At 37.3% G+C, this 16,857-nt stretch overlaps 1 protein-coding gene across 16 annotated transcripts in view; it reads right to left on the bottom strand.

Moving 5' to 3' along the window:
* The window catches only part of ARHGEF9 (Cdc42 guanine nucleotide exchange factor 9), a 435,862-nt gene that overhangs the window by 18,144 nt on the left and 400,861 nt on the right, over positions 1-16,857 (bottom strand). For all 16 annotated transcript variants that reach the window (XM_043895128.1, XM_043895127.1, XM_043895129.1 and 13 more), the window contains 2 exons: positions 11,365-11,608; positions 4,739-4,807 (listed from right to left, as the gene is read on the bottom strand). In XM_043895128.1, the coding sequence (XP_043751063.1) occupies positions 4,739-4,807; positions 11,365-11,608 (313 nt within the window). The remainder of the gene's footprint in view (positions 1-4,738; positions 4,808-11,364; positions 11,609-16,857) is intronic.

Here is a 16,857-nt window from a genome sequence, read left to right as displayed (position 1 = left end):
TTTGTTTTTGTTTGTTTTCATTTATTTTTTACTATTGAGCTTTGAGAGTTCTTTATATATTCTAAATACTAATGTTTTGTCAGGTACATGGTTTGCAAATATTTTCCCTAGCATGTAGCTTGTCTTTTCATCTTCTTCACATGGTCTTTTTTTTTAATTTTATTTTATTTTTCCAGTGGGTTTTGTCATACATTGATATGAATCAGCCATGGATTTACATGTATTCCCAATCCCGATCCCCCCTCCCACCTCCCTTCACATGGTCTTACACAAGGCAAAATTTTCTACTTTGATGAGGTCCATTTTATCAATACTTGATTTTATAATTCAAGCTTTTGGTGTCAGTTCTAAAGAATTATTTGCCTAAATCTAATTCTGAAGATTTTCTCCTACTGTTTTTTAAAAGTTTGTAACTTTTTTTTTTTTTTTTTGGTGGAGAGGGAGGGAGGGGGGGATCGGGATGGGGAATACATGTAAATCCATGGCTAATTCATGTCAATGTATGACAAAAACCACTACAATATTGTAAAGTAATTAGCCTCCAACTAATAAAAATAAATGAAAAAAATAAAAATAAATAAAAGTTTCTAACTTTAAATTTAAATTCATTATCTATTTTGAGTTACTTTTTATAGGTTGTGAATTTAGGTTGAGATTCTTCCTTGTCTTTGTTGTTCAGTTGCTAAGTCATGTCTGACTCTCTGTGACCCAGTGGACTGAAGCATGCCAGGCTTTCCTGTCCTTCACTATCTCCCAGAATTTGTTCAAACTCATTCCATTGAGCTAATGATGCTATCTAACCATCTCATCCTCTCCCGCCCCTTTCTCCTTTTGCCTTTAATCTTTCCAAGCATCAGGGTTTTTTCCAATGAGTTAGCTCTTCCCATCAGGTAGTCAAAGCACTGGAGCTTCAGTATCAGTCCTTCCAATGAATATTCAGGCTTGATTTCCTTTAGGATTGACTGGTTAGGATCTCCTGCTGTCCACGAGATTCTCAGCAGTCTTCTCCAGCATCACAATTTGAATGCATCAGTTCTTCAGCACTCAGCATTCTTTATGGTCCAACTCTCTCATCCATACATAGCTACTGGAAGAACCATAGCTTTGACTTTAAAGACCTTTGTTGGCAAAGTGATGTCTCTGTTTTTTGCTATGCTGTCTAGGTTTGCCATAGCTTTTCTTCCTGGGAGCAAGCGTCTATTATTTCATGGCTGCAGTCACTGTCCACAGTGATTCTGGAGCCCAGGAAAATAAACTCTGTCACTGTTTCCACTTTTCCCCTTCTATTTGCCATGGAGTGATGGGACTACCCTGGGATGGGAAGTTATGATCTCAGTTTTTTAATGTTGAGTTCTAAGCCAGATTCTTTTCTCTCCTCTTTTATCCTCATCAATAGGTGCCTTAGCTCACTTTCTGCCATTAGAGTGGTATAATATGCATATCTGAAGTATTTCAGTGCCATTTGTTTAAAAGGTTATCCTTCCTTCACTGAACTGCTTTTGTACCTTTGTCAAAAAATTGGTTGGGCATATTTGTGTAGGTCTATTTTTGGGTTCTCTATTCTCTAACATAATCTACCATGTCTATTCTACCAACGCCACACTCTCTTGGTTACTGTAGCTATTAGTGTTGAAATCTGGGTAGACTTATTGTTCAAACTTTATTCCATATCACAGTTATTTTAGTTATTCTCACATACTCATTTGATTTTGACCTGTCCTAAAGCCTCTGGAGATGAGAACTGTACTTGCGGCCCTAGAGAGCTCCATAATGGCAAACTGAAATGAGTTGATGTACCAGGAATTAATCGCCAACTCTCAAGACAGTGTAAAAGGCAAATATAAAGTGAAAAGGCCTCCCTTGGAGCTAGGCTCTGTCCTATGCTTTTCTTCAGCCAGCCTTCCCTCCCCTAGTACAGTAGACTAAGTGGATAAGGCCCCATGACATTATGGATTTCCATCGTGGCTCATGTGACTTGGAGAAGGAAATGGCAACCCACTCCAGTATTCTTGCCTGGAGAATTCCATGGACAGAGGAGCCTAGTGGGCTATAGTCCACAGGGTCACAAAGAATTGGACATGACTAAGTGACTAACACATTCATGGTGGCTCAGACAGTAAAGAATCTGCCTGCAATGCAGGAAACCTGGGTCAGGAAGATTCCCTAGAGAAGAGAATTGCTATCCACTCCAGCATTCTTACTTGGAGAATTCCATGGACAGAGGGCTATGACAAGCTACAGTCCATGGAGCTGCAAAGAGTCAGACACAATTGAGTAACACTTCACCTCACATAGCATTATAGAATATGTTGGAATCTATATTAAATCTGAATTAGAGAAATGATAACAAAAGTGCTCCTTATCACTTCCAGAAAGGTGTCATTGGAAGGATTAAGAAAGCTGGCTTTCTTAGGTATCTCAGAAAATTCACTTGCTCTTCCCATATGTGTGTGTGTGTGTGTGTGTGTGTGTGTGTGTGTTAATCATTCAGTTGTGTCTGACTCTTTGTGACCACATGGATTGTAGTGGAAATCACTTCTACACATGTAGTGCCCATGAGTCTCAAATATATCAGTCACCACAGTCCTGGACTAGGAGGGCCTAGAAAATGGAAACAGAAATAATGGAGGAAATTTTTAGGAATTCAGTGGTTTGAAACCAGAGAAGTTTATTTGAAGACTAGATGGAAAGCTATTCAGGTGAACAATTGTTTAGATACTGGGAGACAAAAGAGGACCTGCAAGGGATAGTCTTCAGACAAGGCAGAGAAGGAACGTGACACAAAGGCTTGGTATGAGCGAGTAGGACTGTTTTCTAATTGGTTGCTTTGTGCATGTTCTTCTGCTTTAAGGTTTCTCAGTGGAAAAATAAGCCAGTCTCAGATAGACTTGGGAGAACTTGGGCTGAGATAAAGGAATACTATCCCATTATGAAGGTCAATGTGGTAGGGGCAGTGGAAGGATTCAGAATGAGAGAAGTTCAGGAGGAAAAAGCCTCCAGGAGAAAAGAGGTGGGCCACTAGGACAGTAGCCCCTTTGTAGCCCAAAGACTGTCCAGGTAGTTGGGGCTCAAATCTCTAAGGAATAAGCACATTTTTCTCAAAGGATTCTCCTATCCATATAGATCATAGACTTAGTGTAATTAACTCCAGATTACTTTCTAACACTGTCCTGTTTTCACCACCAAGGAGTTAGGAGTGGTTGCCTTTAATTTCCTACCTAAAGTGAATCATATTTCCATGACGAGTGCAAGTGTCAGTGAGCGTCTTCAAAGACTAAGAAGCAATAAGAAGTTAAAAGGAAGGCCATGACTAGCTGGATGCCCAAGCTAGGTGCACTGATCAACTGGAAATCAGATATCCACAGACACTAAACCTCTTCAATAAAAAGGAACTTCATTGGGAATAATTAAGGGTGCATTATGTGACTGCTAGAATTTCAGGCAACTTGAATCTGATCACTTAAATGGTCACTCATTGTAAATCAGAGAGCCCTTTAAGAGAGCACAAGGAAGGGCCTAAGGAAAATGAAGTCTCACTAAGATTGCCTACCCTGGGGAGAATGATAATAGCTGTCAGTAATAGAAACAGCTGTCAGTGGTTGAGGTAAGACAAAAATTGAGCTCTTCTTAACTTGAGTCTTAGCATGAAGACTTCCTTGGTGGCTCAGATGGTAAAAGCATCTGCCTACAATGCAGGAGACCTGGGTTCGATCCCTGAGTTGGGAAGATTGCCTGGAGAAGGAAATGGCAACCCACTCCAGTATTCTTGCCTGGAAAATCCCATGGAAGGAGGAACCTGATAGGCTACAGTCCATGGGGTCGCAAAGAGTCAGACACAGCTGAGCGACTTCACTCACTCACTAACTAGCATGAAGGATCAACAGAACCCTGAGGTGGAGAGGAGGGAGCAGTAGACTTAGAAACAAGCTGAGTTAAGTTCAGAGTCACTTTATGCCAAATATCCTCAGTTTCTTCTTCTGGAAAATGAGACTAATAATGTCTATCTTTTCAGGGGTATCATAAAAGCAAAACGAAGGAACTTAAATAAAAGGACTGGTACTAAATAGCTTCTTGAATAAACAGAGGGTAGTTCCTTCCCTTTGTTCAATTAAGCATTTTAATGTTTTTTAGTTCATGAAAATGAGAAAATAAGGCTTCATTTCATATTCAAGTTGATTTCCAAGGTAACTTCCTTTTTAAAATACTTTAGTTTATGATTCAAAAAGAGAACACATATCTGGATCTTCTGTCTAGGTTCAGTTTGAAGTCCTCCATTCTGATTTGGGGTTCATGATTTGGCAAATGCCCCCAATTCAATGAAAGAAGGTTATATGCATATCCCTTATATATGTGTGTGTGTGTGTATGTGTGTGTGTGTGTTAATAAATTCCATATATTTAATATTGCCCAACTGTTTCTAAATTGTTAATAAAGTTTAGTTTCTCACTTTTATTTAAGTGAAAATAAAAGAAACAAAGGTTCTATTTTTTTCCTGTACCCAATGAGCTATCTGTGGACATGGCAACCTTAAATTATTCACTGCTAAGCCTTAAGTCTTTTAAAGATCATTTACCACTTATCATCAGAGATACTTGGGAATCTGGACATTTACCTCAACCCTAAGTGAACTTTAGCATGGAAACAAGCATAGGAATATGCAAACACATAGCTTATGGCTTTTCAGTTTCACAATGAGAGTGAGTGAGGTCAGGGAGGTTGTAGTAAAAGGCAGTTTTACCTTTTTGTTTAGAGACTTTTCTCACAGTCATTGCAGCCTGCCTCTTCTGGTTTTCAGAAATCTCAAACCCTATAACATAAAAATAAATCATTTTGTTATGAGTAACATAGACCTTTTTTAAAACATATAAATTAGTACAACTTTTCTGGAAGAGTAATATTAAGACTTACCTACAACAATGCATTTCAATGTATAGAGGGACAAAAAGGTGAGAACATGAGTTAAGAGGCTGTTAAATGGAGAGTGGTTGAATAAAATATGGTGAAAAGTGGAAAGACATTTCACAATCAAAAACAAAAATACAAAGAAAAATGAGTTTAAAAAAAATAAGAGATTACAGTAGAAAATATATATAGACTTAAGGAAAGTTTTACAAGGAGAAAAAAAAATCAATGGCAAAAAGTAATTAAAGAAATAATCAAAATATCTGTGGAAGTTCTTTGCCAATTTTTAACTGAGTTTTGGGTTTTAACTAATTGACTTGTAGAAGTTCCTTATATATTTTAGAAATTATCACATGTATGATTTGAAAATATTTTCTCCCATTTAACAGGTTGCTTTTTTGTGCTGTTGTTTTTTCTTTTGCTGTGCAAAGGCTTTTTGGTTTGATGTTGTCTATTTTTGCTTTCCTGTCCATGTTTTTGGTGTCATATCCAAAAAACCATTGCCAAGACCAACATCAAGAAATATTTCCCCAAGGTTTTTGTCTAGGGTTTTTACAGTTTCGAGTCACATGTTCAAGTCTTCAGTCTACTTTGAACTGATTTTCATGTATGACATAAAGTAGGAGTTCAATTTTATTCTTTTTCATGTGATATCCAGCTTTCACATCATTCATTGAAGAAATCACCCTTTCCCAATTGTGTATTTTTGGAATCCTTGTTGAAGATATGTTGAATATATACATGTAGGTGTTTTTCTGAGCTCCCTATCCTATTGCATTCATCTACATGTCTGTCTTTATGCCAGCACCAAACTGTTTTAATTATTATAGCTTTGTAATATATTTTGAATCAGGAATTGTGATGTCTCCAGCTTTGTTCATCTCTCTCATGGATATACTGTGTATCCCCATGAATTTTAGGATTGTTCTTTTTTTCCCTGTTTCCATAAAAAATGCTACTGGAGTTTTAATAGGAGCACATTGAATCTATAGATGGACTTCAGTAAAATGAACATGTTATTAACATTGTCTTCCACTCCAAGAATACAGAATGTCTATTTACTTATGTCTTCTTTAATTTCTTTCAGTAATATTTTGTAGTTTTCAGTGTACCAGTATTTTAACTCCTTGGTTAAGTTTATACCTAACTATTGTATTCTTTTTGAAGCAATTGTAAATGAGATTGCTTGCTTAATTTCTTTTTCATATAGTTTGTTGTTAGTACATAGAAACACAATTTACTTTTGTGTATTGATTTTGTATCCTACAAATGAATTCATTTATTAGATGTAAAAGCTGTTTGTGGAGTCTTTAGGGTTTTTACATATAAGATGATCTCATCTGCAAACAGGAATAAGTTTACTTTCTCTTTCCTAATTTGGAGGAATTAATAGTTAAACCTAATTGCTCTAGCTAGGACTTCCACTACTACGTTGATGATAAGTGGTGAATGTAAACATCTCTTGTTCCTGATCTTAGAGAAAAAGCTTTCAGATTTCCCCGCTTAAGTATAATATTATCTATGAGCCTTGTGAGCCTTCAATATATGGTTTATATGTTGAGGTAAATTCCTTCTATACCTTGTCAATAGTTTTTATCATAAAAGTGTGTTGAATTTTTTCACATGGTTTTTCTGCATCTATAAACATGATCAAGTGAATTTTTCCCTTCATTTTGTTAGTGTGGTGTATCACATTAATTGATTTACGTATGTTAGACCATTCTTGTATCCCAGATAAATCCCACTTGGTCATGGTGTCTGATCCTCTTACTGTACTGTTGAATTTTTTTTCCAGTGATTTACAGAGGACTTTCCCATGGATTTTGTTACAGATATTGATTTGTAGTTTACCTTTCTTGTAGTGGAAGGCTTGATATTGTTAAATATCCATTCTGACTTGAAGGTATCTATAGAGTCAATGCAATTCTATCAAAACCCCAATGGCTTTTTTTCTTTTAACAGAAACAGAAATAGCAAGCCTAAAATTTATGTGGAAACATAAAAGACCCATAATAGCTAAACCAATCTTGAGAAAGAAGGACAAAGCTGGAGACTTCAAAATTCCTGATTAAAAATATATTATGAAGTGACAGTAATTAAAACAGTATTGTATGGCATAAATAGAGACATATAGATCAATGGACTAGGATAGAGGGCCAGAAATAAACCCACACATATACAGTCAACATATCTTTGACAAGGCTGCCAAGAATACACAATGGGGAAAGGATAGTTTCCTCAACAAATCATTTTGTGAAAACTGGATATCCACATGCAAAAGAATGAAATTGAACTTCTATCTTATGCCATACATGAAAATCAACGTAAAGTGGACTGAAGCCTTAAATGTATGATCTGAAATTGTAAAACTCCTAGAAGAAAAAAAGGGAAAAATCTTCTTGACAATGATTTCTTAAATACCAAAAGCACTGGCAACAAAGCAAAAGCAGACAAATAGGATTACATCAAACTAAAATGATTCTGCACAGCAAAGAAAAGAAACAACATATTCAAAAGGCAATCTATTCCATTCCAGTATCATTGCCTGGAAAATTCCATGGACAGAGGAACCTGGTGGGCTATAGTCCCTGGGATCCCAAAGAGTCAGACATGACTGAGCAGGCACACACACACACTGAAGTTCACTGAGCTCAGTCAAGAATTTTCTAAAAAAAAAAAAAAGGGGAATCTATGTAATGGGAGAAAATATTTGGAAACCATATATCTAAGGGCTTAATTTCCAAAATATATAAGAAACTTCTCTGCTCAGTAGTGAAAAAAAAAAATGAAAAACAAACAAACAAAAAAACCATATAGCGATTAAAAAGAATGGTCAAAGGACTTGCATAGACATGTTCTCAAAGAAGTCATAAAAATGGCCAACAGGTATATAAAAGAATTCTCCACATCACTAATTATCAGGGAAATCCAAATCTTGACCATAATAAGATATCACTTCACTCCTGTTTAGAGAGCTATTCTCAAAGAAACAAAAGATGATTAGTATTGGCAAGAATGTAGAGACACCGGACCCACAGTAAACTGTTAGGTATTAAAATGATTTAGTCACTATGGAAAACTACCATATGATCCAGCAATATCACTTCTGGCTATATGTTCAAAATAATTGAAATCAGGATCTTGAAGAGATATCAGTACTTTCATATTCATTGTAGCATTATTCCCAATTAGCCATGATAATTGAAACAATCTAAATGTCTGAGGATGGATAAGGGGATAAAGAAAATGTGGCATGTATTTTTTTGTATACACACACACACACACACACAAGAATATTATTCAGCCCCCAAAAGAATGGCAATTCTGCCATATGTGATGACATGGATAAATCTGGAGGACATTTGCTAATTAAAATAATGTAGTCACAGAAGGACAAATTCTATATTTGTATGAATATGAGGTGTCTCAACCAGTCAAACTCATAGACAGAGAGCAGAATGGTGATTCCAGAGAGAATCACTGGAGAAAACAGGGAGCTGCTTTTCTATAGCTATAAAGTTTCATTTACATAAGATATGAATAAGTCCTAGAAACTTGTACAACAATAAGCCTATAGCTAAGATTAGTATATTGTGCCTTTAAATTTAATTAGCCTCCAATTAAAATAAATAAATACATTAAAAAATGAATAAATAAAAGGAAAAAAATTAAGTACAGAGCTCATGGTGTTTTTGCCAGTTAAAAAACTAAGGCTGAGGTCTCACCTAAAAGAAAAAATTTTGCCTTACAAACTTCAGACGTACAAGCCCTATCCAAAGACAGCTTTGGTCTATGTCCGCAAGTTCAAGCCTACCCATGATGTTTGAACCTGAATGCCTGGAGTTGCTTAGCCAGCCTTTGCAATCACATAATGCAATTCTTATAATAAATTTCTTAATAATAATTTATCTCTTACTGGTTATGCTTCTCTTATTGAACCCTGACTGATACAAGGAGTTATAGTTAGATTCTATATTCTTCAACTGGAGTGATTCTGATGATAAATTATGCTTAAGAAAGCAAGTTACAAAAAACAAAAAACAAACAAACAAAAAAAACAATAAAAACTAAAAAAACAAAAATTAAAAAAAAACAAAAATAAAAAAAACAAAAAAAAAAGAAAGCAAGTTACAGAGTAATATGTATAGTATAATTTTTATATTTTAGTATAATATTTATATTTTTATAAATAAAATCTTATGTGTATACGTTTATATGAACTTCAGATTAGTATGAAAAGAAACACATCAAATTAATACTGATTATCTTACACAGAATAGGAGCAACAGAGAAGGGAACAGAATGCTAAACTTTATTATATTTCCATAAGTGCTTACATGGTTATTATGACTACATATTTTATAATTAAAAAGTAAAAATAAAAAACAAAAATTATAGTAAATCCACATGACAGCCATAAAAATAATGATTAAAATAGTAAATGATTTAAAGAAATGTTAATGATATAATTTTAAGTGACAAAGATATAAATTTATATCTGTCATGAAGTGGCAGAGGTTGGGGGAGACAGAAATAAAGATTCAGGCACTGTAATTTTTTTTTTTTTAAATTTAGACACATAGGAAAGAAGATGGGAAGGAAATATACCAAAGTATTTATAAAATTTATCTCTGGGTAGTATGTTCATGTGTGATTTTTAGGTGTTTTTTTTCTTGTATTTTTGTGTTTTTTCCCCAAAATTGCTTTCAAAGAAAATGACTTGCTGTTACACTCAGACCAAATTCTTAATATTTTTAAAAAGACGACCCTTGGGAAGCAATTTCTGGAAGCTTTTCTACAGTGTGGGGGATATGTTGGAACCAGAGTGAATGGTATTAATCTTCTAGTTGATCTAGGATCTGCAAAAAGCACACTAAAACAATTCCTCTAATAGCACTAACAATCTAGGCAGTGTCAGAGATTGTTGGTTCCTTCCATTAGGAGAAGCAGTCAGTAGAATTTCTGTAATGATTCTACATCATGTCCTAAAGCGGTGCCCAAATGCTAAAAGCAAACTGAATTCAATGGGACTTAAAGTGAATTATCAATAAGTACTCTACCCAAAACCTGAGAAGACTTAGATAAGACTACGCAGTGTCTTTCCGATGATCCTTCCTTGCCTCTGACCATTTCAATTCCCAATACTTCAGATAGGAGAATACATTTATACCAGGACTCAAATGGTAGGCCCATTTTTTTAGAGGCAGTTTCTTCCAACTTGAATACAGATGTTTTAAGGTATAATTCTCCTCCCTTACGAGTGAGGCAACACCAGAAACTCTGGTATCTTCTCAAGGAATTTCAAAGCCTGGCTTATTGTATTTTTATGCCAGAAAGGCAGGACCACGAGCAGGAGACCAGATAGTACTTTGTAAACCACAAGGTTAAATGCTAAATCCCACAGCTGGAAAGCAGTATAAAAATTATCTCTACCAGCTATATTCCCTTTGGAAAGGAGAATAACTTATTTCAAATAAAAGAGTATGGTTTAGTGTGATTCTACATCACGCAAGTGGCCCTATTTTATTTTCTATAATTTATTTTAAAATACTTTTATACAGAGAACATGATATATACAAGAACATTAATAGGGACATTTAGTTAACACCTAAAGTTATCTAATCAGGAATACACACTCAAGAAGTGATTTGTTAACATATTGAACATTCAGAAGTCTTTGCTCAAGAGGCCACAACTATCAGCAGTTCAGTCGCCTTAATTCAGGAGGCCTAATTAGTCTAATACATGTATATGCCCTCTCCACAAATGTCATATAGGCACTTTAGCCTTCACAAGAACTGGGTATAAGAATCCAGTGAACCCTATAGCCTATATATATACTTCAGAAGGAAGCCTGAAGTTTAAGATTGAAAATTGGTACTATATTTTGGCCTACTCAGAGGATTTTGTCACTAGACTTTGACTAAGAAGTTAGCTGAAAGTGAAAGTCTATCAGCTGTGTCTGACTATTTGCAACCCCATGGACTGTGTATAGTCCATTGAATTCTCCAGGCCAGAATACTGGAGTAGGTGCCCGTTCCCTTCTCCAACATTACCAAATCTGCCTCGACTAACCTAAACTTTTCACAGAAGATGCTGTCATGTATCTAAGGACAGAGTTGCGACTTCGTTGAAATTACAGAACAGGCTGTATGACTGCTTTTGTGTTTGTTTGCTAATACACTTTTGTATGTTTGGGAGAATTGAGCCTGAGGTTTGATTTAAGTGTAACAATCTCTCCTAGTAGTGATAATGTAGGGGAAATCAACCTCTAAGTATCACTTAACGCTGACTAATAGAAACTATTGTTATCTGCCAAAAGAACCTAATAATAGGAAACCACCAAAGTGGATTATGTCAGTTTACAACACAAATCTCTCTGCCTCTAGAAAAGTGAAAACTAATTTAACTCTTCTATGTTCTTCATAGCCATATTCTTCTTTCTCCTCTCAGGTCACTTACCAATTTTTTCATCTTCCTGTACCATTTTCCTCTCTTCTCTGAAAGCTCTGAGCCAGCGTATCTTCTCCTCCAATTTCTTGGCAAAGAATAGATGTATCTCTTCAGTCTCCTTGTTGTGAAGCTTGAAGGCATTTTTCATGCTTACATTAAAGTCATCATCTCTGCCATCTTCAATGTCCACTACCTCATATTTATCCATATCAATGCGGCCTTTGTAGTACAGGATGTCTCTCCGGATCAGGTCCTAGACAGAAAGAAAGAGAAGGCTTTTTGTTGGAGGTATGTGGAGAGTGGGTAAAAGGACAGTTGGCACATAGGTACAGCAGAATGATAACATTGCCATTGTTCTGGTGTATCAGTGAGAGAGAGGTGCTTTGGTTTAAATCTGGGCAGGTTACCTTAGCTTATGACACTAACAGTTGGCTAACTAGATGCTATTAGAGAAATCCTCTGGCCTACATCCATGGATTTTGTCTCAGACCTCAGCCTCAATGCACATATGTGTTTACAACAAGACTGCTGACATGAAGTAGGAAGTAGCAAGCCACACAAGCACTGCTACAAAGGGCTTTTCCTCTTCCAAACTATTTGCAAGCCTTCCAGAAGTATGAAATGAACTGACTAGTTGCCTGAAGTATACTCAGGAATCTAAGTAGGCCATTGAGACTGGCATATCAGAGGGGGGATGAGTGATAAGAGTAGCTAGGTAGCCACAGGCCAGGAAGGATTACCTAGGGAGAGTTAAACACTTAGAATTCTGGGGTTTTTTGGAAAAGGACTTGTCTAGCAGGAGAAATGTAGGGAAAGTGAATAAAAAGCTTCATATGTTGACATGGATGAATCTCACAAATCTTATTGCATGAGAAAAACAAAAGTTGTATGTCAGGAAGCATTTAACAAGAGGCTCCCTGTGTGCTGTTTTGGATCTGTCAGGAACCCTCTGGCCCTTATTGATTCCTGAATATTCAGGAATTAAGAGGAGAAGCACACCTTTCCCTGGGCTGAGGAATCCAGGCATTTCTCATTACAGTGATAAGTACCCTGCAAACAAAAGGTGATTGTTTGCAACTCTCTCTTTGGTAGGATCCTCTTATGTTTTGTAAGTCTGGAATTTTAATCTTTATCTTTGCTGAGAATAACTACAGTATATATGCCCACGTCATGTTGATTAAAACACCTTTGCTGCATCAGAGCTTTGGTCCCCGTGTCTGTCTTTCTTTCTTTCTATTCTTTCTGTCTTTCTCTCTCTCTCTATTTATGGCTAATTCCTTGGAGCGCGGAGGCCCGCTGAGCTCACTTTCTTGCCCGGGCTTCTAGGACCCTCTCAAGAAGGCACACTGTGCCTTCACCCACTCGAGAGGGTGCCCGGTGCCTACGTGCAGCAGTGCGAGCCCTAAGAACAGGACTCTACTGGCTTTCCACATAAACCAGGGGATATCAGCCTCTTTCTCTCACTTTCTTTTTTTATTTATTTATTTTTTATTAGTTGGAGGCTAATTACTTCACAACATTTCAGTGGGTTTTGTCATACATTGATATGAATCAGCCATAGATTTACACGTATTCCCCATCCCGATCCCCCCTCCCACCTCCCTCTCCACCCGATTCCTCTGGGTCTTCCCAGTGCACCAGGCCCGAGCACTTGTCTCATGCATCCCACCTGGGCTGGTGATCTGTTTCACCATAGATAGTGTGCTGTTCTTTTGAAACATCCCACCCTCACCTTCTCCCACAGAGTTCAAAAGTCTGTTCTGTATGAATGGATAAGGAAGCTGTGGTACATATACACCATGGAATATTACTCAGCCATTAAAAAGAATTCATTTGAATCAGTCCTAATGAGATGGATGAAACTGGAGCCCATTATACAGAGTGAAGTAAGCCAGAAAGATAAAGAACATTACAGCATACTAACACATATATATGGAATTTAGAAAGATGGTAATGATAACCCTATATGCAAAACAGAAAAAGAGACACAGAAATACAGAACAGACTTTTGATCTCTCTCACTTTCTTATCGTCGACTCTGGACCACCAGGTTGTGGTCCATTAAAGGACAAACAGTTGTAGTTGGATACAAAGAATATATTGCCTATCCATTATGATTGTTATTTTATTCTTGGGTATACAGAATTGAATTAAACCCAGTCCATTAGACACTCATAATTACTCAATGTATAGTGCCCTTATATTTCTATTCATTTACTTGCTTACTTACTTTTAATGACGTATTAAGTTTTGGTGAATGCACTGCCCATTCTAAAACCTATAACACCAAGGCAGCCCACATATTAAATCACATGCTCATAATTACCCTGCTTTCTATTTTATGTAATTTTATCTCATCTACATGTACTCTGTTATATAAACTTTAAAAAATAAAAAACAATGCCACATAATATTTAGGGATATATACAAAAATTATGAGAAAAATACAACAATGATACATGCCAAATTCAAGGGAATATAAAGAGGAGAATGGGGACAAGAGAGAAAGAAGGGAAATGGACAGAAGAGGGAGAGAAGGAAGACTATATTTATAATGATTTATTTCTTAAATTGAATGGTTTGCCTTGGAAACAAGCAGAGATCATTTTGTCATTATTGAGATTGCATCCAAATACTGCATTTCAGAACCTTTTGTTGACTATGAGGGCTACTCCACTTCTTCTAAGGGATACAAAATAAAGCAGGGCAAAGGCTAATAGAGTTTTGCCAAGAGAATGCACTGGTCATAGCAAACACCCTCTTCCAACAACACAAGAGATGACTCTACACATGACTCTACACTCTACACATCACCAGATAGTCAATACTGAAATCAGATTGATTATATTCTTTGCAGCCAAAGATGGAAAAGCTCTATACAGTCAGCAAAAACAAGACTTGGAGTTGACTGTGGCTCAGATCATGAACTCCTTATTGACAAATTCAGACTTAAATTGAAGAAAGTAGGGGAAACCATTAGACCATTCAGGTATGACCTAAATCAAATCCCTTATGATTATACAGTGGAAGTGACAAACAGATTCAAGGGATTCGATCTGATGAACAGAGTGCCTGAAGAACTATGGATGGAGGTTCATGACATTGTATAGGAAGCAGTGATCAAGACCATCCTCAAGAAAAAGAAATGCAAAAAGGCAAAATGGTTGTCTGAGGAGGCCTTACAAATAGCTGAGAAAAGGAGAGAAGCTAAAGGCAAAGGAGAAAAAAAAAAAAGATATACCCATTTGAATGCAGAGTTCCAAACAGCAAGGAGAATAAGAAAGCCGTCCTCAGTGATCAATGCAAAGAAATAGAGGAAAACAATAGGATGGGAAAGACTAGAGATCTCTTCAAGAAAATTAGAGATACCAAGGGAACATTTCATGCAAAGTGAAAGTGAAGTCACTCAGTCGTGTCCTCTTTGTGTGTCAGTCGTGACTCTTTGCAACCCCATGGACTGTAGCCTACCAGGCTCCTCTGTCCATGGGATTTTCCAGGCAAGAGTACATGGGCACAACAAAGGACAGAAATGGTATGGACCTAACAGAAACAGATGATATTAAGAAGGGGTGGCAAGAATACACAGAACTATACAAACAAGATCTTAATGACCCAGATAACCATGATAGTGTGATCATTCACCTAAAGCCAGACATCCTGGAATGCGAAGTCAAGTGGGCCTTAGGAAGCAACACTACCAACAAAGCTAGTGGAGGTGATGGAATTCCAGTTGAGCTATTTCAAATCCTAATAGATGATGCTTTGAAAGTGTTGTACTCAATATCCCAGCAAATCTGGAAAACTCAGCATTGGCCACAGGACTAGAAAAGGTCAGTTTTCATTCCAGTCCCAAAGAAAAGTAAAGCCAAAGAATGTTCAAACTACTGCACAATTGCCCTCACCTCACACACTAGCAAAGTAATGCTCAAAATTCTTCAAGCCAGGCTTCAACAGTACATGAACACTGAACTTCCAGATGTTCAAGCTGGATTTAGAAAAGGCAGAGGAACCAGGGATCAAATTGCCAACATCCGTTGGGTCATGGAAAAAGCAAGAGCATTCCAGAAAAGCATCTACATATGCATTATTGACTACGCCAAAGCCTTTGACTGTGTGGATCACAACAAACTGTGGAAAATTCTTCAAGAGATGGGAATACCAGACTACCTTACCTGCCTCCCGAGAAATCTGTATGCAGGTCAAGAAGCAACAGTTAGAGCTGGACATGGAACAACAGACTGGTTCCAAATTGGGAAAGGAGTACGTCAAGGCTGTATATTGTCAGCAATTCCTGCTTATTTAACTTACATGCAGAGTCCATCATGCAAACTGCCAGGCTGGATGAAGCAAAATTTGGAATCAGGATTGCCAGGAGAAATATCAATAACCTCAGATATGCAGATGACACCACCCTTATGGCAGAAAGTGAAGAAGAACTAAAGAGCCTCTTGATGAAAGGGAAAGAGGAGAGTGAAAAAGCTGGCTTAAATTCAACATTCAAAAAACTAAGATCATGGCATCCGGTCCCATCACATAATGGCAAATAAACGGGGAAACAATGGAAACAGAGACAGACTTTATTTTCGTGGGCTCCAAAATTACTGCAGATGGTGACAGCAGTCATGAAATTAAAAGATGTTTGTTCCATGGAAGGAAAGCTATGACCAACCTAGACAGAATATTATAAAGCAGAGACATTACTTTGTTAACAAAGGTCCCTCTAGTCAAAGCTATGGTTTTTCCAGTAGTCATGTATGGATGTGAGAGTTGGACTATAAAGAAAGCTGAGCACCAAAGAATTGATGCTTTTGAACTGTGGTGTTGGAAAATACTCTTGAGTGTCCCTTGGACTGCAAGGAGATCAAACCAGTCCATCCAAAAGGAAATCAGTACTGAATGTTCATTGGAACAACTGAAGCTGAAGCTGAGGCTCCAATACTTTGGCCCCCTCATGCAAAGAACTGACTCATTGGAAAAGACCCTGATGCTTGGAATGATTGAAGGTGGGAGGAGAAAGGGATGACAGAGGATGAAATGGTTGGATGGTGTCACCGACTCAATGGACATGAGTTTGAGCAAGCTCTGGGAGTTGGTGATGGACAGGGAAGCCTGGTGTGCTTCAGTCCATGGGGTCACAAAGAGATGGACACAACTGAGCGACTGAACTAAACTGACCTCATATTCCCAGGTCTTCCTAGGTGGCACTGTGGTAAAGAACCCGCCTGCCAATGTAGGAGACCTAAGAGACATGGGTTTGATCCCTGGGTCAGAAATATCCCCTGGAGGAGGGCATGGCAACCCACTCTAGTATACTTGCCAGAGAATCCCATGAATAGAGGAGCCTGATGGGATATAGTTCATAGGGTCTCAGAGAGTTGGACATGATTGAAGGGACTTAGCACACATATACTCACATTCCCAATCCTAAGTCTTCACACTGCATGGTAAACAGAGCTTTTCTGTAGGGCTGGGGTTCTTTAAGGATTCTCAGCATAGCTCTGT

This window comes from Cervus elaphus, chromosome X (assembly GCF_910594005.1).
Source record: "Cervus elaphus chromosome X, mCerEla1.1, whole genome shotgun sequence".
Taxonomy (NCBI): domain Eukaryota; kingdom Metazoa; phylum Chordata; class Mammalia; order Artiodactyla; family Cervidae; genus Cervus; species Cervus elaphus.
The sequence above is the reverse complement of the archived record's forward strand: the minus strand, read 5'-3'. Positions and strand labels throughout refer to the sequence as shown.